Here is a 23,277-nt window from a genome sequence, read left to right on the forward strand (position 1 = left end):
ACTGAGATCTTCATATAGTTTTTAGTTTAGTTTACACAATGACCAGGTATATGTACTATAAAATGTAATTCTTTGCAGTCTTTTTCTTCTATGTAAAACAGAGGGTTCCAATTAAATAAACTCTAAGATGCCTTTGGGGATCCAAGTTTTAATAAATTCATAGAGATATCATTATCAAAAGCACTTGTTTGTGTATTACTTTAGGGCACATATAGTATAAAGTTCACAAGGAAAACATTTCATCCCTATAGCCCTTTTCACTGCATCCTTCACCTGCTTGTTTCTCAGGCTATAAATCAAAGGGTTTAACATAGGAATGACAAGGGTATATAAAACAGATACCACCTTTTCTTGTTCTAAGGAATATTGGGAGCTTGGCTGAATGTAACTGAAACTTATAGAGCCGTAGAACAAAGTCACAGCTGTGAGGTGTGACGCACACGTAGAGAAGGTTCTGTGTCTCCCTGCTGCCGAGCGAATCCTCAGGATAGCAGCGACGATGAAGATGTAGGAGATCATCACAGTCAAGAAAGTGACCATGGCAATAATGCCAGCGAAGATAAATGCCAACAATTCATTCATGGATGTATCAGAACATGAGAGCTTGAAGAGTGGAGGAAGGTCACAGAAGAAGTGATGGATGACATTGGGCCCACAGAAACACAATTTCACCAAGCCGATTGTGTGTGTCAGTGAGTTGATTAAACCTCCTACACATGATCCAATGACCAGGCCAACACAAACTCTTTTTGTCATCGCCACTGTATAAAGCAAAGGGTTCACAATGGCCATGTAGCGGTCATATGCCATTGCTGCCAGCAAGAAACCCTCAGTGGGAACGAGTGACCCCCCTAAAAAATACTGCACAATGCATTCAGAAAAAGAAATTGTATCCCATTCAACAAAGAAGTTCAGCAGCAATTTGGGTGCAAAGACTGAGGAACAGCAGGCATCAACAAATGACAGGCAGCTTAGGAAATGGTACATAGGTGTTTGAAGTTTGGGAGTTATGTGGATTAGAACGAGCATTCCTAGATTCCCCACCAAAGAAACCGTATAGATGAGCAGAAACAACACAAAGAGGAACACTTTCAGTTCAGCACGATCTGTCAGCCCCAAAAGGATAAATTCAGTAACCATTGTCAAATTAACATCAGCCATGTGGTTTTTTCTTAGAACCTGTTAATGACAAGAAGACGGGAATAAATGGAGAATAATCATTCTGTGCCATCGAGACTACTTATAGTCCCTAACTAGCTTGTGTGGCTTGAGTTCTTGACTTCTCTGCTCTGCTTGTTTCATCTATAAAGTTGGAAAATTTTAACTGGAAAGTCCCTAGTCTTTTCAGGCAGTGCTGATTTGCCTGTTCTATAAGGAAATTCCATGAAGAAAAAGGCAAACATTAACATTCTAACTTCAGGGTGCATTTAAAATGCTAGTTTTAATGAGAAGGGGGCAGGAAATGAATACATTTTATTCTAAACTATGTAAAGAAATCCAGTTTAGAAAGCACACTATTCAAAATTGAAATTTTAATCTGTTACCATGAAACTCTTTTGAACTCCCCATTTTGGATTTAAAAGTACTTGATGTCAAATATACCAAGATGGAAGAATAAACTGTACTGTGGCATTTAAAGCAAGATATTTGGCATATACCTTTCTGTTTTGTTGATACTCCACATTTTTTAAGATTTTTTTTTATTTATTCACTTTAGAGAGAGAGAGAGAGAGAGAGAGAAACAGAGAAACATCCATGTGTGGTTGCTGGGGGTTATGGCCAATCCAAGCATGTACCCTGGCTGGGAATCGAACCTGTGACACTTTGGTTCACAGCCCGAGCTCAATCCACTGAGCTACGCCAGCCAGGGCAATGCTCCACATTTTTAAAACTTGATATAATGAAAGGCAGGGTCCTGACTTCCACCATCTCTGAGCCATCCTTAGGAAACAGCCAGGGGCAATGGCTTTGGAGGAGCCTGCCCACTGGGAAAGGGGAGAGGGCACTCTGAGCTGGGATATGAAGCAGAGAGAATAACAAGAGCTTACAATTGGTCTTTCATGTCCAACAGAAATTATCACACTGGAAACTCAGGGAACAGAGTCTAAACTTTTTCTGAGAAAAAGCAGAGCAAACCCATAAAATAAAACAAACCTTTAAAATGTATAGGTACTTCCTCATAGTATTTTTATGTTGAAATCCATTTCTTAGAATATGCAATGTCTTTCCTACTAAGTCAATGCAAATTTGGTTTTTATTTCATTTTATCTGAATAACTTAAGTATATTTTCTCATTTATATAAAAATAAAAACAAATACTTTAAATAGTTTACAGTAGGGTAGATTTACCTTCATGAAATAAAGGATAATGATTTTGGTGGCTTCATTCTTTCACCTATGAGACATAGACACTACTTTTGAGGAGAGTAAGTAGAACTCATAAAAGAAACCAGTGCCAGATTACCACAAGAATAATCAATGAGCAGACGCCTATGTTAGACTTAGTTGCTGACAGCTGAGTAATTCCCAAGCAAATATGTAGTTATGATGGATTGCAATGAATCCTTTAGGAAAGGATATTTAAAACTGAATGAAAACATTGCTTTTCCATTGTCCCATTAGAAGTTGCATGCCAGTTTTGATGTTCATGTAGAAAATGAGATAACTTAGGATGAGGAGTAGGAATAAGTGGCCAAATTACAAATTCCTCCCACTCCTCATCATTTGAAGTGTTTATCAGATTAAAATCTGGGCTTTATCTTTCTTTCCCATCTTTATGGCTATTTTTTTTTAATATTTTTAGCTGATATGCAAGATGTATGTGCATGGGATATTCCAGTAAGGGAATAGAACTTACCAAAGGAAGAAAAGGTATCCAACACCTTAGCTCATGTAAGAACCTCATAATCTCTCATTCCCATGGTTTATTTCTAGGTGTTACCTCCCAAACAAAGACAAAAACAAAACATAAAACAACAGTGCAGTGTATCTGATGTTTATAGTCATTCAAACATTAAGTGAATGATAGACGTTCTAGGTAACAGAATTGAAATTCCAGCTTCATCTTTAATATATAAGAACCAAATGAGTAACCTCCAGGGTGAGAAAGCAAGCACGAGATGATCCAAACACAATCATCTCAGAAGATAGATTCGGATAACACATTCAATTCTATGTTTACCTTAGTCTAAGGGGAGTAGGGTCTCTGGAGTTCATCTTCTAATTAAAAGGGTATTTTGAGTGTGTGTAGTTCCTGTGTGCTTCTTGAGGGATTTAAGAAAATCTCAAGAATTTAATGGTTCCCTTAAGAAATTTAATTTCTTGAATGTCCTGATACGTGGAAGAAAATATGGGGCAAGGATAAGTAAAAAACAGACTATAAGTTCTCTGAAAAAATGCAATGAGAATTACTAATGATGTCTGCTTTGTGCTTTTCAGAACACATGATGTGGGCCACATAGAAACACACACACACACACACACACACACACACACAAGGAAAATCAAAACCCAAACATACATAGCATTTCAGGTAGTACAGTGAGACCTGATGAAAGCAATGCTATCCCTTTATTTCCTTGGGTTTTGAGAATGGCAGAAAAGAACATTAAATCTATTGCTTCCACAAGACTGACTTGACTGAACCTGGATGTCTATCTCTTGAATGTTTACTTCTTCATTCTAGACTGCGTTTGCTGACAGAACATTTGGGGATTTTTGCCTTTACCCTAAAATTAATGATGAGGGATTCGGGTACCAATATTTCATACTGTTCTCTTACATTCTTTATTTTTTGTTCTAAAAAATGAAATAATTTTCCCTTAAATACAAATTTCCTAAAACCCTAAATTATAAGCTACTGGGGCAGGTGATAGAAGTAAGAACTAGTTTATATTCTAAGCATATCTTAGGCCAAATTGTGATATTATTGCAAAAGGCCTACAGCATTTCAAGTATCTGGTACATTATGTTTCTTTTAAAACATAATTTTTCCCACTCTCTATATAAACAATTATATAAGAAATATACATAAGTAATATAAAGAGTTTAAAAACTCAGACCCATATTTTTTCTCCCAGAAAATTATAAATTAAGTACAAAAATTACATAAAAGCAATGCATGTAGAAACTCAGTTGAAAACAGCAAAGAATTGTATTCAAAAAGTACATTTTAGGTCCTTTATCTTCAATAGGTCTATCATTTCTTTGAAGCACATGCAATATCATGTTTAAAGGCATGTTTTTAAAGAAGTTTTCATAGCAATCATTAGATACCAAAATGTGTCCCAAAATCAAGACCTAATGGCTTTATTACTAACAAAAGTGATGTTAAAACTGATATTGAATAAAAGTATTATGTTTAGAATATAGTTCTGTAATTGAATTTTACACATAAAAATTTTTATTAGTATTATTTAAAAAGAATTGGCATATATTTATTAATATGCATCCCTCACATTGCAGGGTCATTTACAATGGCCAAGGTCCAGAAACAGCCCGAGTGCCCATCAGTAGATGAGTGGGGGGGAAAAGCCATGGTACCTTTACACAATGAAATACTGCTACTCAGCTACCAAAAAGAAAGGAGATCTTGCTTTTTTCCACAGTCTGGATGGACCTAGAGAGCATTATGCTAAGCAAAATAAGTCAGTTTGAGAAAGACAAATACCATCTGATTGAAAATGGAAAAGACACCTGCATTCTTTCTGCCTCTTAAACCCAATAAGCAGAGACAGGAATTGAATCTTTATGGGCACTTTATTCAGATGGCAGGAATTCTGAGAAGACAGCAGGTTCGCACCCTAAAACAAATTGTCTTACAATTTCTTTCCAGGCCAACATATTTTATAACAGAGAATAAACAAAGTGTGGTGAGGGGTTTTGAAATTCAGGAAGAATTAGGTGAAAGAAACTGCAGCATTCTCTTCTGGGCAGTTAGCTGTTCCCAGGGGCAGGTGTTCCTGTGTCCCTCCCTGGAACACAATGGCCTGGATGCCTGCACTTGTCCCCAGGCAATGGTCTTTAGCAGTGCCCCAGGAGGTTGGCTGTCCCTCCCAGGAACCAGGATGGGCCTTATCTGTAGTTTCTGAAACAAAAGCTTTAACACAGGCATTACCTACTAGACTTATTAACTATTTACTTAAACTAAAATCTTCCAACTCTTGAGTCTCCTGTCATGATCTCACTTATATGTGGAACCAAATGAACAAAATAATTTACTGATAGATTTCTAGAAGTGGATATAAATGGTGCAGACACATTGGAGAACTGTCTCGCATTAAGCTGAATATGTGCCTGGCTCATGTCCCAGGACTTCTGCTTAGAGATGAATGTGGCTGTTGACAGATGTACAGAAACAAAAATGCTCACTATTGAGGCCAATACTGTTTTCTAGACTGTATGTGCTGCCTAGGATCTGCTGTGTAATTTCAAATAGAGGTGGTTCCTGTGAATATTCCCCATCTGCTCCCAAATCAAGCATGGGCGTGGTAATGCTGGATATCTTCTTAACATTATAACATTAGCTATATTGTATTTATATTCTATAAGTACTTTGCTGAGTTTTTATCACTATTAGATATTAAAATGTGTAGATATTTTCTGCATCTCTTATGATAATTATATTCTTTTTTCCTTGTTAGGTCAGTTAAAACTACCATCTATTCCTAGAATGAGCCCTTCTTTATGCTTACAAATATTTTCCTTAGAATTTTGGCTTTTCTGGCATAAGATACACCAATCTGTAGTTATCTCTCTTTGCAATGTCCTTTTCAGGTTTTGAGATCAGTGTTTCAGCAGTTCCATAAAATCAGTTTTTCTTTTCCTTTTCTTCCTCTCTGAAAGAATCTTCAAATGATATTTCTTATTGCCTATATAGCAGGAAGACATCACCAGAGAAACATAGAAACCTAGTGTTTTCTTTTAGGGTATGTTTTATCATTATAAAGCATATCCTAAAACATTCAGCCTCTCTGCATGTTTAGAAATATTTGGATATTCTTGTGTGTATTTGTTTTGGTAAGTCTTGTTGCTCTGTCCAATTTCCATATAAAGGAACTTTTTATGTCAGCTAAGTTCTCATCCTATAAACTTTTTAATAGTGATAGAAACTCTCATGGTATTTTCATTTACGGTATTAGTAATTTGTTTTTTACTCATTTTTTTCTGATAAGTTTTGCTACAGTTTCATCACTTATTATTCTTTTAAAAGAATGACTTCATTGATTTTCTGTTGTGTAGTTTCTAATTTATATGTTCTATTTTTATTTTTCTTCTTACTTAATTCAATTTGATTTATTTCAAAAACTGTCCATATTGATTTTTTGAAACATAGTTTATTTGTGAATATGTATATTTATCTGCAAACTTACAAAGATTGATTACTTGGCTTTTTTTATTTAAATTTACTGTGATCAAAATAAATAAATAAATAAATAAATATACTGTGATCAGAAAAAAAATTACAACACTACAGTGGTCAAGTTTTAGTGTTTCATATGCATTTAGAGAATGAGTATTCTGTAGTGTGTCATGGTGGTCCATGTATTTCAACCAGGTCAACTAAATTGTTTATGCTGTGATTTTATTTTTATTGGCTTGATATTTCAATTACTCGGAGAGCTGTTTTAAAACCTCCAGCTAGATCTTTCAAATTTATTATCTCAGTTTCATCACTTTCTAAAAGTATTTTAAAGCAAATTAATAGGTAAATATAAATTTAGAATTATTTTTAACACTAAGAATTATCCTTTTTTAAAAATAATAATAATTTTCACTTCATGTTTTTTTCTTTTTTTTTCAAATACTGCCTAGAGGTTTTTTATTTTTTAATTTGCACATAGTGTATCTCTTATTGTTTTATTGTTGTACATGCACATTTGTTTCCATTTTCCCCCACCCTCAGTCCTATCCCCTTTGGTTTTGTCCATGGGTCCTTTGTACATGTTCCATGATGACCCTTTTTTTTGTTCCCCCATTAGCCCCCTCCCCCTTCCCTTTGGTTACTGTCAGTTTGGTCTCTATTTTAATACTAATCAACAAAACAAACAAGCAAGCAGAATATAGTCCCTTTCATGTTTGATTTTTCAAATGTGAACCCAGGGACACCAGCTTTCCCTAAGTAACCTTTTCTTTCTTCTCCCTTTCAATGTGTCTGTGTCCTTCTATCTCCTATAAACAGTACACATTCGCTCTCAGATTAGGCCATTTTGCTCCTACCCTGCTGCAGGGCATCCTTGACAAAGTCTAGGGACATTTTGGATTGTTCTCAATGGGGATGAGGGATGTTGCTGACATGTTGTGTTAACCTACAAGGAACAGGATGCCCATACAACAAAAATGCTCTGAGTCTAAAATGGCAATAACGTCAAGGTTAATAAACCTTGATTGAGTTTGCTAATCTTTGTTTTTGTATTTAATAATTGGCAGAGCTGATTTTTCATGGAGCATCTCTCTGTTTGATTTATGTTTTTCTTTCTGATCTTTATTCCTTCCTTGTAGTATGCTATTAAATTAATCAAGATGTCATGGTTAAATTTGACCTTCTTAATCTTTTATCTAGGTATTTTGATTAAAGCTTGTATTGCTTGCAAGATAAATTTTAATATGTCTTTTTCTTATTCAAATTTTTTAAAGAGGATCCAAGACAGCAGCAGAGTAGGTGGAAGTTACACTCACCTCTTCCCAGAACTAAACTGGAATTAAAACTAAAATATAGAAAAGTCAACCTGAAAACCAACTGAAGACTGGCTGGCTGAATGGTATCTTTCTAAAAATAGTAATTTACCACACCTAATGCTGGGAAAAAAACTTTCAACAGTTTATTTATTCTTTTCTATCATTTTTGCATTTTCATCCTATATTTTGCATCACTTAGTTAAAATTCCCTTAGAAAATCAATTTTGGTGTGGGTTAATCAGTGAATATTTATCAGTTTATTTTTTATTATATTTGACATACAGTGTTATATTAGTGTTACATTTATAACATACTGATTAGATATTTAGATACTACAGTAAGTCTAGTACCCATCTATCAACATGCGTAGTTATTATATTACTGACTCTACTCCTTATGCTGTGCTTCATACCCCATGCCTTACTTTATAACTTGAAGTTTGTACTTCTTGTTCAGTCAATATTTTTAATATTTTTGCATATTTACCTTTGTGGATGCTTTTCTGTATTATATTCTGTATTTATATCGGAATAGTTTATTTATGCTTAAAACTTTTTTTGCTATTTCTTATTATAGAGTCAGAAAGATTCTCTCAGGTTTTGCTTGTTGATAATATCTTTATTTTTCCTGACCATTTTAAAAGATTTTCCCCCTGGATATAGAATTTTCAAAATTTACTTTCTTTTCCTTTCATACTTTAAAAATGTCAATTCATTTGCCTCACATTTTATCATTTCTTTGAAAAACTGACCCTATATCTTACTGTTGTTTTTTTGGCAAGGAAGCATCTGTATGTGGGTTTTTCTGCATTTGTTCACTTTGGATATTCTGCCCTTCTTGAATATAACTGTTGAATATTTATCAGTTTTGAAAACAATAGTCTTTTTGTCTTAAAATATTCATTGTATCTATTCTCTCTTCTTATTCTGGGACTTAAACTACATGTATTTCACACCATTTGACTATACCACACATGTATCTCTCATACTCTGCTTTATCTTCTAATGTTTTTCTTCTCTGTGCTTTAGTTTAGATTAATTTATATTGGTTTGTGTTTCAAATTCTTAATCCTATCTTAGAGTTTGTATGATACCCTCTAAATTCTTCTTTTGAGTTCTTATTTTCAGCTTTTGTGGGATTTTTTTTCATAATACCATTTTTTCTGTTTTTTTTTTTTATACAGCTTTAATGGATGTAATGGATGTCCAAAACACTACACATATTTAATATATAGAATTTGGTGCATTTGGACATATGCACACACACCTGGGAAACCATCACCAAAGTCAAGGTGATAAACAGTCATCACCTCTAAAGGTTTCCTCACGTCTCTTTGTTTTGTTTTCCTGGAGTAGGAACACTTCCTTGGAGGTCGAACCTGTTCACACATTTTGAGGACATATTACAGTTATTTAACAATAAACAGTGCATTATACTGCAGATCTCTGGAATTGCTCATCTTGCACAACTGAAACTTTATACTCATGGAACAAGAGCTCCCTATCCCTACCCAACCACCCAGAGTTACTTACACTCAATGTCTTCTGCAGCACTCTTAACAATAACCAAGATAGGGAAACAGCCCAAATGCCCATCATCAGGTGAATGGTTAAAGAAAAGGTGGTATATTCATACAGTAAGGTATTAGTCAACCTTAAAAAGGAAGGAAATCCTCCTATTTGTGATAACATGGGTTAACCTGAAGGACATCACACTAAGTGAAAGAAGCCAGTCACAGCATGATTCCACTTAGCAGAGGTTTCTAAAACAGCAAATTCATAGAAGCAGGTTATAGAGTGCTTCTGTTTAAATTTACTTAATTCTCTCTTGAAATACTTCATCTTAGAATGTCTTCTCTTTTTTCTTTATTTTCTTTAACATGTCAATCATAGTATTTTTGAAGTCTTTTTGTAGCTCTCCATATAGCTCTTCTGTGCTTTGTGGTTCTTTTTGCAGGTTTTTTTATATTTTCTTATTCTTGCATATCTATATAAATTTCATAGAAATTGGAGATAATATTACTTTCCAAAGAGGAAGCTTTCATTTTCTCTTTAAAAAGGCATCAAGGAAGAGAGGCTGTGTGTTAGCTCAATTATCAATTGATCTGAGACAACTTTGGTGTCAGAGTTCCTTTTTCCTTTGACTTGTTTCAGGTGTGCAGATTTCCCAAGGTGTTAAGATGTGGGCCTTTCTCTTTCTCTCTCTCTCTGCCTCCTTCTTTCTCACCTGCCCTTAAACACTGTAGAAAGTTCAGTTTTAACTCTTTGGAGGTTGAACTTAGCCTCTTGCTTTGTAGATCTTCAAACCACAGCAAATGCCTTGAAGGGGCTGGCCTCCTGCATCACCCAGGCCTTTAGCTGTGGTGGGACATCACCAACCAAGCCCATACAGCCTGGACGACTTTACTCTGTCTTTCTGGCTCAGTCTGAATATCTGGAGTCTGAATCTTCTTGTGCTTCCTAAAGAAAATTCTAGCACTTCTGTGTCCGACTTAGAACAGCATCAAAGCCTGGCAGGTGTTTTCAGGACACCTACATTAAGTTTGTTGCTGAGTCTCTGCTAGCAGGACTGTGTGTCTTCGAAGCACAGCAAGAATACAAGGAGATTTCAGCCTGCTTCTGTGGCCCAAACCAGTTTTGTTCACTCTCCACTCACCCTCTTCCCTCCAACTTCTTGTGGGACAAAATAACTGTGTGTTTAAGATTCTACATAATGCAATCCATCTGTGAACCTACGTAACTGCTTCCATACAGCTCCAGTGTTTTTCTTTTCCCAAGAGCAGTCACAGGGCACAAGTTCAGATTCAGAAGGTCCTCCATCGAACTATTTAATATTTGTATTGTTTGTCACACCACCAAAAGCCCCTTCCTGATTTCAGAAGTTGTCCTTTTAAGTCTGTCCATCTATTACCTATTGTCTCTCTGGCTATCACTACTATCTATCTATTATCTATCTATCTATCTATCTATCTATCATTTATCTATCTATCTATCTATCTATCTATTATCTATCTATCTATCTACCATCTATTTATCTATATATCTATCATCTATCTCTTTATCTATCTACCTATTACCTATCTATCAATGAGCTATCCATCCATCTATCACCTGTCTGTCATCCACCGTCTGTCTGTCTCACTTTATGTGTTTGATCCAGGTCTTCTCTGGCTCAGAATATGGCTAATGCCCTAAAAGGAAATATCATCACATATGAAGAAACCTACAAAGTACCTGCCAAAAGCTTTACTGGTTTCTGAGAGTTTGCAGAAATCTCCATGCACCACAGGCCTGCCTTTTTGAGAGTGCCCTGACTCAGTGAGATGAAAGTCAGCTCCCCTCTCCATGTTAGACCTCCCTGAGTTCCAAACCACCCAATTTCTGTAATAGCTACTTCATTTTATCAACAGAAAAAATCTGTATCATATGTTGTCTTTCTTGTTATTTTTGCACAAATGTGATTTTAATCACAAGCTACTCCATCCATCCAAAAATAAAAATATTTTACCATTTTGTAAGCCCTTTCTGATATGTTTTCCTAACTTCTGATCTGAAACATTTTTATTGCTTATCCTATTACAGTTGCCTTAATTTTCTCTCTTTGCTCCACTCCTCTCAGCTTACAACTTACTCCCTCAGTCAGTCTCCACTCTGTTGTCCATGCCCGTGGATCACTCATACATGTTCTTTGACTAATCCTTTCCCCTTTATTCTGCCATCGCCCTTTTCTCCTCTTACAGCAGTCAGTCTGTACCCTGTCTCCTTGTCTCTGGTTCTGTTTTGCTCATAAGTTTATTTTGTTCACTGGACTCCAGTTATAAACGAGATCATATGGTATTTCTCTTTCACTGACTAGCATATTCCACTTAGCATAATAGTTTCTAGTCCCATGTATGCTTTTGTAAAATGTTTTAAACTTAACAGAAGAGATTTGAGAACAATACAAATTTCAAAATACGTAACTAACATACATGTCTCACATTTCATGTAGGAAGATAGCTTGGTTGTAGTTCATCTTTGATCCCCTTTAAATTTGAAGAAAGTATCTATTTGCAGGTTAATATTATGTTTGAAAAGGCATTTGACAAAATGAAGGGAAGTTGGAGCTCTTTTCCACATATTGACCTTTTTGCTGCATCTTTCACATCCTTATTCCTTAGGCTATAAATCAGTGGGTTTAGCAAGGGGATCACCAAAGTATAAAACACAGCAGAGACCTTCTCCTGTTCCAGGGAATACTGAGAACTTGGCTGGATGTAACTAAATGTTACAGACCCGTAGAATAAGGTCACAGCAGTCAGGTGGGAGGCACAAGTGGAGAAGGCTTTGCACCTCCCCTCAGCTGAGTGAATTCTCTGGATGGCAATGATGATGCGGGAATAAGAGACCATGATGATGATGAAAGTGAACACTGCAATAATCCCAGAAAAGATCAAAAGCAGCATCTCATTGTTACGTGCATCAGAGCAAGAGAGCTTGAGAAGAGGGGGGATGTCACAGAAGTAATGATTCACAATGTTTGGACCACAGAAGTCCAGTTGGAGCAGCCCTATTGTGTGTGTCAGTGCGTTAATGAGCCCTCCTAAGTAAGATGCCAAGACCATTTGAATACAAACTCTTTGGGTCATGATGACTGTATACAGCAAGGGATTAGCTATTGCTACATAACGGTCATAAGCCATCATGGACAGGAGGATGGCTTCTGTGGTTACATACACCGCAAAAAAGAAACTCTGTAGAACACAGCCAGAAAATGTGCTGGACTTGTGTTTTGATAAGAAATTGACCAGCATCTTAGGGGCAAAGACAGTAGAATAGCAGATATCACAAAAAGAGAGGTTGCTGAGAAAGAAGTACATTGGAGTATGAAGCTGGGCATTCACCCTGATCAAGGCAATCATCCCCCAATTACCCACCAGGGTCATGAAATAAATAAGGGTGAAAAGCAAAAAGAGAGGAATCTGCAAATTAGGATCTTCAGTCAAACCCACCAGAAGGAATTCCTTCACACCTGTGTGATTCCAACCTGCCATGCTTGCAGGTTTAGTCAGCTGTTTAGTTGCAGAACAAAATAGTATCACTAAGATGAAAAAGAAATGATGATTTCCTCCATGATCCAGTATCCATAATAGCAAGGAACATTTGGGTTTAGCCTGTAGTTAGAGGAAGAGCAGAAATTAACTTTAAGCAGTGGACTTTCTGTGTACTGGATAACCCATCTATAATGATTAACCCCACTGCAAATAGAGTTATTTTATTCCTCGTTTCTCAGTTTGCACAACATGAAATTGGGATGAAGAAATTCTTAGATCATGAAAGTATTAATATTTGAAACCGATATTCACATTCTGATATGCCTTGTGCCAGACCTCTGGCTCATTCTACGGTGTTTACAAGTCCTCTGATGAAATGAACTACAAACTGAATGACATTCTGTGACAGCAATATTTTTGTTTTCCTGTGCCTGAACTCTTCCTGTTTTTCACACCCAGTTTACTTATGAAACCAACTTTCACAGTATTCAACCCCTTCCTTTACAAATCTCAAGCATCAAAACTTTTTTTGCATCACCTTCTGCTTGGAAGATCAATGACTGTGCTCTCTAAACAGTTGAGACAGGAAAAGGGCTAGAGCAACCTTTTTATTTGCTATTTACTGTTAAGGCCAATCAAAACATAGCAGTGTATTTTAACTCAAAAATTATTCCTTTTGCTATTTGCATCACTTCACTCTCACATCTTTGGTTTTCTTCAGTATTAAAACAATAAAGCCAGAAACCAAAAGGAAGAGAAGCAAACTGTTACCATGACGTAACAAAATTATCTCGATCATGACATAACTACATCAGATATGTTCTGCTTTCAAAAAGGTAGGCTTCAACTTAGTTTCACTTCGTTTTTGATATGACAGAATACTAATGCAACAATATTTATGGTTAAATAGCAATAAATTTATTAACGCATACCTTCATACTTCCTGTCAAGTATATTAATTAGTAATCTGTGCCAAAAAATAATATGTTTGCTAGAGATGAATCCATGAATAAAAAGAATGTCATGCATTCAAAGAGCTTATATTTTATTAAGAAAACAGAAGCTTTTTGATATACTGCCCACAATGATGATAAGTACTGTGAAGAAGAGTCAAGAATGGGATGGTAAATATTAGAAATGGTAGATACTCTACCATATAGTGTATAACTTTCCTATTGCTACTATAACAAGTCATCAAAAATTAGTGGCTTAGAATAACAACCATGCTTTTTATGCAAGGAACTGTGTTAGGCATCAGACACCTCAGGAAGGATGTATGAGTTGTGCTCTCATGGAAATGGAAGTCCACTGAGGTCAGGATTTGGGTGAGTTTGGGATGTTATCTTCAGGGTACTTTTAAATCAAAACCAAAATATTTATTCTGTAAGTATATAAGCTCACCCCTCACAAGCTGGGATATTAATATATATGTATTGTTTATATAAAATCCTGTTTCTATTTTAGATGGGTGGATTTGGGAAGCACAACAAATCCAAATTTAACTGTATCCTAGGAAAAGAGGGAATAACTTATTGAAAGTGGCAAGAATTTTTTTCTGGTTTTTTTGAAACATTTTTAATTCTTTGAAGAATCCTGTGTAATAAAACCGGAATGTAAAAATACAGAGCCCAGAAATAAGCTCAATTTTAAAAAATGAACCTGAAGGGAAATTTGTGTGATTCTTAATGACAGAATTTTTCTTCTCCCAGGCTCCCTAATGTAGTGGGAACACCACATCATGGGAGGATATTAGAACTAGGCAAGATTGAGTTCCAATATAATTCTGCCCTTCATCTGCTATATATTTTGCCTCTCTACAACAAGTCATTTAAAACGTAACACAAGAGAGTTCATATAATTTTCTCATTGATTGTTTAGAGAAAAAAGGGAAAAATTGGGGTTCTTGTCAATTGAACTACCATAGATTTCACATAATATATGTGAACTGACATAATATTGATGGACAAGACTCCACAACACCAGGACACATGAGAAACAGACAGGACTTCAAAAAGTTGGTAGTACGATGTCTAGTAACAGCTTTATCTATCAAGCTCATATAGAGACTATAAATAGAGAAAGCATTACCAAGGATCAAGGTATAATTTCTCTTATGCTGTTGGAATGACAGCTAGAACTCAGATTCATTCTGTCACTAAATGCTGGGCTTTGATACTCCTCCATGTAATCTTCCTGATAAAATAAGAGGCTGCTTTAGAATACTGGTAAGCATGAGAATTCTCTTAGGGAAACAAATACCCAAATCACATTTTAAGGGTGTGAGAGTATGCTCAAATGCAGTTTTTCCAACTTTCAGATTAGTATCTTGAAATGCCAGAATGAAAAATGTATTTATTTAAAACATGTGAAATTCATTTATTGTCATTCATTTTTGATTTACAACTCCAAAAAGACATTTGAAAACACAGAATAATGAGTGATCAAGGACACAGTTGCTGATAAAGATGTTGGTGAGAGAAACCATAAAGCATACAGCATTTATCATTGTAGTGAAAAGTGAACCCAAGCAAATGCCTATCAAGAGAGCTAATGGTTGTCAGTATAATGATTTTACTATAGTGCAGGCACATAGTCATTAACCCAACTTGAATATGCTATATGGTCTCATGCAGCTTTGTCCACAAAATATTGTTATGTTAACATAATATTTATAAATAAATTTATTTTAACATATATTATATATCCTTTACTGTTCATAGTATTGCTCATGTAATTTTGAAGTATTGTATATGAATAAATATATAACTGATTGTTATATGAAGTATGTTATGTGTATGTAAACTTATAAGTACATAAACTTATACTTTAAAATAATATATAATAATGCAAAGTAATATATACTGAGTGGTTTATGATTATTATTGTCTACAAGATGAAAAAAACAAATGACAAACAGAAAATTTAACAAACTAATCACACATAAAATATTTAAAAACCCACTATCAATAACAAATTTGACATACTGAAAAATCCCAAACTACATAGCTTAGACAGTCTGACTTAAAAACAAAGCATGCTGATTTGTAGACTATTTTACCCGAGTTGTAGTGGGAAGAAGTAACAGCTGATTGTGGCAAAACCAGTCTTGTGCTCAAGGAACAAGTGTCTGTGTGCACACCCAGGTTTGTTACCAATAGGGCACAGTCTGGGGGATTGAAAACAATTCATAAAATGTCACTAGTGGAATCATAAAATAAAACAAGATGTAAAAGGTTCCCAAAAACTATTATCATGTAGGATTGGAATGAAATCATTTTCCTTGTGATATGCTAAAATGCATTACACTTCTCAGATATCCCATTTTTCACAGAATATCTGAAATTTGCCATAAATATACAAGTAGCTTTGGACTCTATATAAACCAACCATTAAATACATAAAATGCAGACATTCTTACATACACACATATTAAATAGAGATATTTTGGAAAAAATTTTGCCCTTTTCACAAAATAAGAACATATGAAAAAAAAAGCCGCGGACTAGGAAATTTTCTGGCTTTTTGGGAATCATAATAGCTGGTAACAAATTTTTGCAATGTGGAGATAACAGGAAATATCAAAAGCCAAAATAGACCCACATCATCACCTCCTAAACATACTCACAACTCAGAAAAGGCAAGAGTAAGCAGAGTATCTAGAGAAGACCACATTATCATGATTCTTTAAAGGGCTTATCACTGAGGGTAGAGATTTTTATGTCTGCTTTCTTTTCTTTTGGTGACACAACCTGTGTCTCTTGGTGTAGATGGAATCTCAGATGTCCACAGGCTGGATCATTAGCACCTTCTCAGGTGTCTTGGGACTGGGGCTAATCAGAGTAGCAGGTTCTCTCAATAGTTATTCAGTAGTTGCCTCTGTTTTCACTTGAATAAAATGTACCCCTTTTTGAAATCAAACAATTTTAAACAAGAACATGCTTCCTAAAAGTCAAACATCTTAGGTAATGCACAATACAGAGACTAAATGCCATTGCAAGAATTACAGAAATGTGTTCCAATCCCATGCATGTTGCTCAGACAAATGTTTGGATGTTCTGAGGATGAAATAAGTGAAGCTGTGTTCTTTGTTTTAAAGTGGGGACATTCATGCATGCTGTGACTACCTCACTGATCCATTGTAAAATTCACATAAATTATGCATGACATCATGCTCTGAATATTTTAACAATCATTCATATTAAAGTGCTAAGAGTATACACACACATAGAATTAGTTGAATTGTATGCTCTCCTTTGGGAGAATTTATATAAAATGTCTGTTCTCCCTCTGTCTAATAATTCAACAAGTGTCATGGATCTGTGGACAGTGTGGAAATTTTGCATATATTTCACATAGGTTTACTAGCTTTTTATATAATTTTATATTTAGCTCTCTTGAATCATACAAATAATATAAACATCTGTGTGTTTGGATAGTATTGTAGATGGTTTTGTATAGTTCTGCTCTTAATTCAATAGCATATCTTGGGTATTTTAGCATAATAGTAGAATAAATTCTAATATAGGCAGATAAATAAAGTGTGAAATCTTGGGTCAATCCAAATATAGTACAAAATTTAAAGAATTATGACATTATTATATGGTTGTGAAGATACTGATAAAACATGAACATGTCTTTAGGTACAAAATGAAAGATATTACCATATCATAAGAGACAAAACTTCATTAGAATTAATAGCAAAGTATCAGTTATAAGTTATGGAGAGACTTCTCCAGCATACATAACAGTGTTTGCAGCCAAAAAAGTTGTATTCTCAATTAATACTTCCTATCTTCCTCTTTATGCCATCAATGTGGCAAATATGGTCTCATCTGTGTCAAAAATATATTTTTATTACAGTGAAAAAATTTATAAATGTATTCCTTTGAAGATAAATATTCTTTAAATATGATCTGCAAATTATTTGTCTGATCACACTAGACAAGTTGGCGTTATTCAACTCATTCCATTCACTCACTTGCCCCACCCCCAATGTTCAATGTCAATGAAATAAACGTGCAAAGTTATCCCATAGACTTTATTCATGACCTCAATTAAATGAACATAATTTTTTAAAGGAGACACCAGTTTTATTTTATTTTTAAAAGGATTTTTTAAATTTATTTTCAAAGAGAGGGGAAGTGAAGGAGAAAGAGAGTGCGAGAAACATCAATGTGTGGTTTCCTCTCATGTGCCCACCACTGGGGACATGGCCCACAACCCAGGTATGTGTCCTGACTGGGCATTGAATCAGCAATCCTTTGGTTGACAGCTCACGCTCATCCACTGAGCTACACCAGCCAGGGCAAGGAAACACCAGTTGTATTATTTTTATGACTGAAACATAATACAGCTTCTCAGCAACCTGTCTCCTCATAGAAGCAGAAAAATAAATCTAATTACATGTAATTGTCATAAATATTTTCCCTTCTTCTAACTTCTTCTCAAGTGTGGTTTATTTTAAAATAAAATAATTGAAACATATTTTCAACTTTAATTTTATATTTATTTTATTAAAATTATCTGTTAATTGTCTCTGTTTATGGATACTATCAGAGTAGGTCTTAGAAATAAATAGAAATTGGGGTGATAATGCAGAACAAAATGAATGAAGTCACATGTGAGATGTTCTTACCAAATTATGATTCTGACTTATGTTCAGTCAGTGACTTCCCTCTAATGGCTGTATTTGCCCAATGGTCAAAGAAACAGTGCTGAGCAAGATGAGTGATTCCATCCCAAGAAAAATTTTGCCTCTGAAGAGACCTTTGGCAACATTTTAACACATTTTGGTTGTCATAAGTAGATGGATTGCTACTGGTAGCTACTGAGGAGAATCAAGGGATAGTGCTAAGCACCCTAAAATGTACAGGTGGGCTTCTCTTCACTATACCTGAACCCCCAAGAAAGAAGTATTGGCCCAAAATGTCAATTATGCTGCTTCTACAGGTTCAAAGTTAGATAAACTCATAACAACTAATGGATTTCAAATACATTGTGATTTACTTATTTTAAACTAACTTATCTTGGAAAATGAAAAATAACTCTGACAATAAATAGGTCCCTATTAAAAAAGCAGATGTGCTTCCTCACAAAAAGTGATGCTCCCTACTCAATGGAAGAATGACTAAAAGTCAGCTCACTTGACAATATTCTCTTCAAATTTTTTTAAACGTAGAGTACACTAAAATTAAAAGAATAATTTAAAATAATCTGTATATGAGGTGTTATATAGGTATTGAAAAATGAACCAATATATATCCCTTGGTGCCAAGGAACTTATAGTATGAGCACACTGACAGGCAAGTCACCATATACATTCAACACAACATGATAAATAATATTATAATAAATCAATGTTCAAAGATAACTGGAGAGTAAAGACTATTATTTATTTTAGTTCAGGAATGTTGCAGAATAGTATAATTTCTGAGGGAACATGAGAGAGGACAAAAACATTTTAAAAGAGTGAGGTTGGAAAGTTATCTTTATTGTTGGAGATAAATTCAAAATAGTTGGCACATCAGCACAGTCCTGATAATGAAACTGGAAGAGCAGGCCATGCCTTACAGTTTGTTCAGTGACTTAAGGTTTCATTCATCTGAAAATCCAGTTTCGTTCTAATTGCTTTTTTGAGGGCATTGTTTACATCCTTGTTTCTGAAACTGTAGATGATTGGGTTGAATGTGGGGAAAACGACCATATAAAACACTGCCACTATCTTATCACTGTTTAGAGAGTAGCTGGTGGCGGGACGTAAGTAGGTGAACAGGACTGATCTATAGAATACGGTGACTGCCATGAGATGGGATGCACAGGTGGAGAATGAAGGCTTGATGTTCAAAACAGTGATGAGGATACACACATGAGAGATGAATATGACTATGAAAGTGCTAAACTGGTTGAAGCCACACAAGACAAAGAGCAGAAGCTCACTGACATGGGCGTCTGCACCTGATGAAGCCAGGAGAGGTGGGATATCACCGAAAAAAAATGGTTGACAACATTGGAGCCACAAAATGGCAGTGTGAATGTGAGGCAGACGTGCACCACTGAAGTCACACTTCCACTGAAGTACGCCAGCACAATGAAGCAGGCACAGACTCTCCTGGACATAAGTGTAGGGTAGCTCAGTGGCTTACAGATGGCTGCATAGCGGTCATATGCCATTGCTGCCAGGATAAGGCACTCAGCATCAGCAAAACGACCAAAGAGAAACATCTGTAGTGCACAACCATAGGGAGAGATGATTCTCCTGGGTGTTAAGAAATTCACCAGCATTTCAGGAGTGATTGCTGTGGAGTAGCTGATGTCTAAGAAAGACAAGTTGCTGAGGAAATAACACATGGGGATGTAGGCTTGAGTGATGTTAACTAGGATTATTCAGTCTGTATTTCCCACCACAGTTAGTGTATATATGATGAGAAATAACAAGAATAAAGTGACTCTGAGAGATAGATAATCTGTGAATCTAACAAGTAGGAACTCAGTTGGCATGCTATAATTACTCTCCGACATCTTTCTTTTCTTGTTTTTCTCATCCAGAATAGATGGTGTCAACATACATGACTTCACTTGAGTGACCAATGTACCCAAAATATCTTTACTGACCCTTCTAAAGAAACAAATAGAAGGATAATAAAATCATAGTCATGGCATTTTTCATGACCTATTTGGTTTGTTTTCATTTTCATCATATCCTTTACAGAGGTAATTGTTAATACCTGAGGATGTTTTGCAGAGGTGGTGTTTTGAGATGTAACTCTTCAGAAGCTGTGTGCATCAAGAGGTGAATTTGCTCCTTACAACCTGAAAGGGAATGAATGTGGCTCAGTTGCAAAGACCTGCTAGAATTAAGAGAACTGGCAACATCCTTAGGGGCAAATCTCAAGTTTTTCAATGCTAAAGTCATTTTCTTCCATGTGAAATAATGTAGGGTTGAGAGAAACCCTAGAAAAAAAGAGAGCTCACCTGTAAACTAGATAATTCTACAGAAGAATATCTGTGATCTTGGAAGATAGTTTAGCATACCAGTTAAGAGCTCAGTTGTTATGGAAGAGTTCACTGGATTCAAATCTTAGCTTTGATACTTACTGATCATGTGACCATAAAGTTATTTAACAACTCTTTGATGGTTAGAGGAAAAATCAGCAAATAGTCATAGAGCATTTATGTAACTGGTACATAATAAATGCCAATGGGACCATTTGTAAAATAGAACTTATGTAAACAAATAAATTGACCTTTGAATTTCCTTTTAATTAGTTATCCATTAGCTAGAAATAGTAAGGCTGTTTTCTCAAACTTTATCTAATCTCTGGCATCGAGGATACACAATCTGACTTCCGTATCAAAACAGCCTTCGAGGTTTTGTTCCTGCATTGTGTGCAAAGGCATTGCTTAACATCAATATATTTTAAAATGTGCTTATATTTCTTCCTCTCTGTACTATGTCTGTTTCCTGTAGGGGACCAGTTTGTTTCAGTCTGGCAAAAGTGACTCAGCTCTGTATGGAAAACCTTCAGAATCAAAGTGGTAGGCAGGAGCCAGACCTTCAAAGTGAGAAGTTTTCCTGCGGGAATCGGGCCTAGAAAATGCATACAGATTGTTATGGCTTGGTCTTGGTAAAAGTCCATCACCCTGGTCTAAAATAGCAAATGTGTATCCTCTGTCTTCAAGGTAATTCCCAAAGCCTGTGTGAATTCACCCAAGGACAGAGCTAATCAGCTCACTGCCATTCCCCTCTGCATGTTATTTTCATTTCCTTGATTGTACCTAAAATGTAGACAACAATGTGCTATGCAATAGATAATAAATCTTTCTCTGATGGAAGCCCCAAGAAAAATAATAAAAGCCTGTCCAGGCAAGGGTCAGGACGTTCTCCTTTGGAGACAGTGGCCAAGGCACTCATAGGCTCTCTCTCCCATTAAGAGAGTAGCCATGCTGTTCCCTTTTTCTCCACAGGATTGCTGTCACCTGTGCATTCATTTTCTCTTCAAGCCACAACAAGGTGGAATTCTGCTGTCCGGAGTCTGCCACACTTTCCTATCTCCAAGGTATGACAATGTCTGGTGTGAGGTCCCAGAAATATTAAGTATTTTGAAGAACCACTGTATCTGTAGTTATTAATAGACTTTTAAACTGGGACAAAGTGGGAAAATATATATTATATAGCCAGGGGAAATAATCAAGAAAGAAGCAGAATGGGTGCAAAGAAGAAATAAGTTATAGGGGAATATTCAGCAAATATTCCAAGATGTGTAGTGTTGGAAGTGATTTCAGTGAGAAACACTGTAGTGAATAATAAGGCAATAAATAATGAACCTGTATTGTATCTGCCATGCCTGGTAAATCTCAGATTTCCCCCTGCTCCCCCAAATATCCTGCAGCCTTCTAGATGCACTGAGGTCAGTCTTTGGAAACCAGATCTTAAAAAGAAAGAACTGGACTGGGAAAAGACAAAAGGGGATGTTTGGAACTATAGTAAGGAATCCACACTTAAAATAAAACAGAAAAATAAGCTCATGTTTCTCTCCCATGCTAATGTCATTTAAGATTGATATTCTGAAACAGTGTTTAAAAATTAATTCAATGGTTAAAAAACCTGTAATTAATTTGCTGTAATACATTGCATATTAAACTTATATAAGGAATTTTCACTTGTTTAATGGTTAAGAATTCAATAATCATTAAAAATAATCATTAAATATATCATAAATAATCATTAAAAATATTTCCACTAGAATCAATAAATAATGAAAGCATCCCAAATTTAGGAGATTCTATGCCACTGGTCTTCAAAAATTTTACCTAGGAAGGTATTGCTATCATCATCGGCTTTTGTTACAAGAGTAACAACATCTACACTGAGACTGCCAGGTCACTGGGTTTGCCTGCCTATGAGGCTGGATCGGGTATCATAGGTCCAGAAGAGAATATAACAAGGAAGATTATGAACAAGTAAGTAAACATCTGGAGACCTGGGCTCGAAAACACGTCCACTACTAAAAGTCATGTCACCTTTATGTCATCACATCCTGATTTCTGCAATCAGACCTACTCTATTTATCATGTGGAATCATCATTTTGGTGGCAAAATGACACTATGCATATTCTAGAGCTTCATAATTGTCTAGTAAACTTTTATACTTGCTTAGGTCTTATTGATAGAAATTTTAAAAATCAGGTAAGTTCATCATAACATGTTTTATTCCTCCTTGGAAACAACAAACTAATGAACAGACCTAAAAATTAAAACCTACACAAATTCTCACCAAAGAGAAACAAATTATAACCATCAGCGCTATCACAACAAAGGCAAACCATAATTTTTATTCATTGAGTAATTTTCATTTGAGGTTTCTATGAACTAAAGCCCTTTTATATTCTGCTCTAATACACAGCTATCTGCATTGTTGTTGATGATGATGATGATGAAAGCAATCAATAAGAAGTAACATTTTTGTGAGTGGGTCACAATAATTTCTAAGCATTTGAAGTGCATCATTTTGTTTAATCCTTATAGTGTACCATGAGATGAATATTATTATTACTGCCCCCATAGATGA

The 23,277-nt window shown here is 35.4% G+C and overlaps 2 protein-coding genes and 1 pseudogene across 2 annotated transcripts; all 3 read right to left on the bottom strand.

Annotated features, from left to right (window-relative positions):
- Nucleotides 1–155: 155 nt before the first annotated feature.
- Nucleotides 156–1,234, bottom strand: LOC114490179 (olfactory receptor 1052-like). Its single transcript, XM_028504106.2, is given in 2 exon segments — nt 156–1,168; nt 1,170–1,234. Coding segments are annotated over 2 exon segments (1,035 nt in total). The 5' UTR covers nt 1,232–1,234; the 3' UTR covers nt 156–195.
- A 10,488-nt stretch (nt 1,235–11,722) lies between these two features.
- Nucleotides 11,723–16,476, bottom strand: LOC114490180 (olfactory receptor 1052-like). Its single transcript, XM_028504107.2, has 2 exons — nt 16,335–16,476; nt 11,723–12,829 (listed from the first exon to the last, which is right to left on the bottom strand). The coding sequence occupies exon 2, from the start codon at nt 12,707–12,709 to the stop codon at nt 11,723–11,725; it is 987 nt and encodes a 328-aa protein (XP_028359908.1). The 5' UTR covers nt 12,710–12,829; nt 16,335–16,476.
- Nucleotides 16,477–19,286: 2,810 nt separating this feature from the next.
- On the bottom strand, nt 19,287–20,227 carry LOC114490181 (annotated as a pseudogene).
- Between the last annotated feature and the right edge of the window lie 3,050 nt (nt 20,228–23,277).

The sequence above is a fragment of the Phyllostomus discolor genome, chromosome 6, assembly GCF_004126475.2.
Source record: "Phyllostomus discolor isolate MPI-MPIP mPhyDis1 chromosome 6, mPhyDis1.pri.v3, whole genome shotgun sequence".
Lineage (NCBI taxonomy): Eukaryota > Metazoa > Chordata > Mammalia > Chiroptera > Phyllostomidae > Phyllostomus > Phyllostomus discolor.

Bases quoted from the DNA above. Each gene is read 5' to 3' on its own strand.
- LOC114490180 (XM_028504107.2), bottom strand. From the start codon at position 12,709: ATGGCAGGTTGGAATCACACAGGTGTGAAGGAATTCCTTCTGGTGGGT.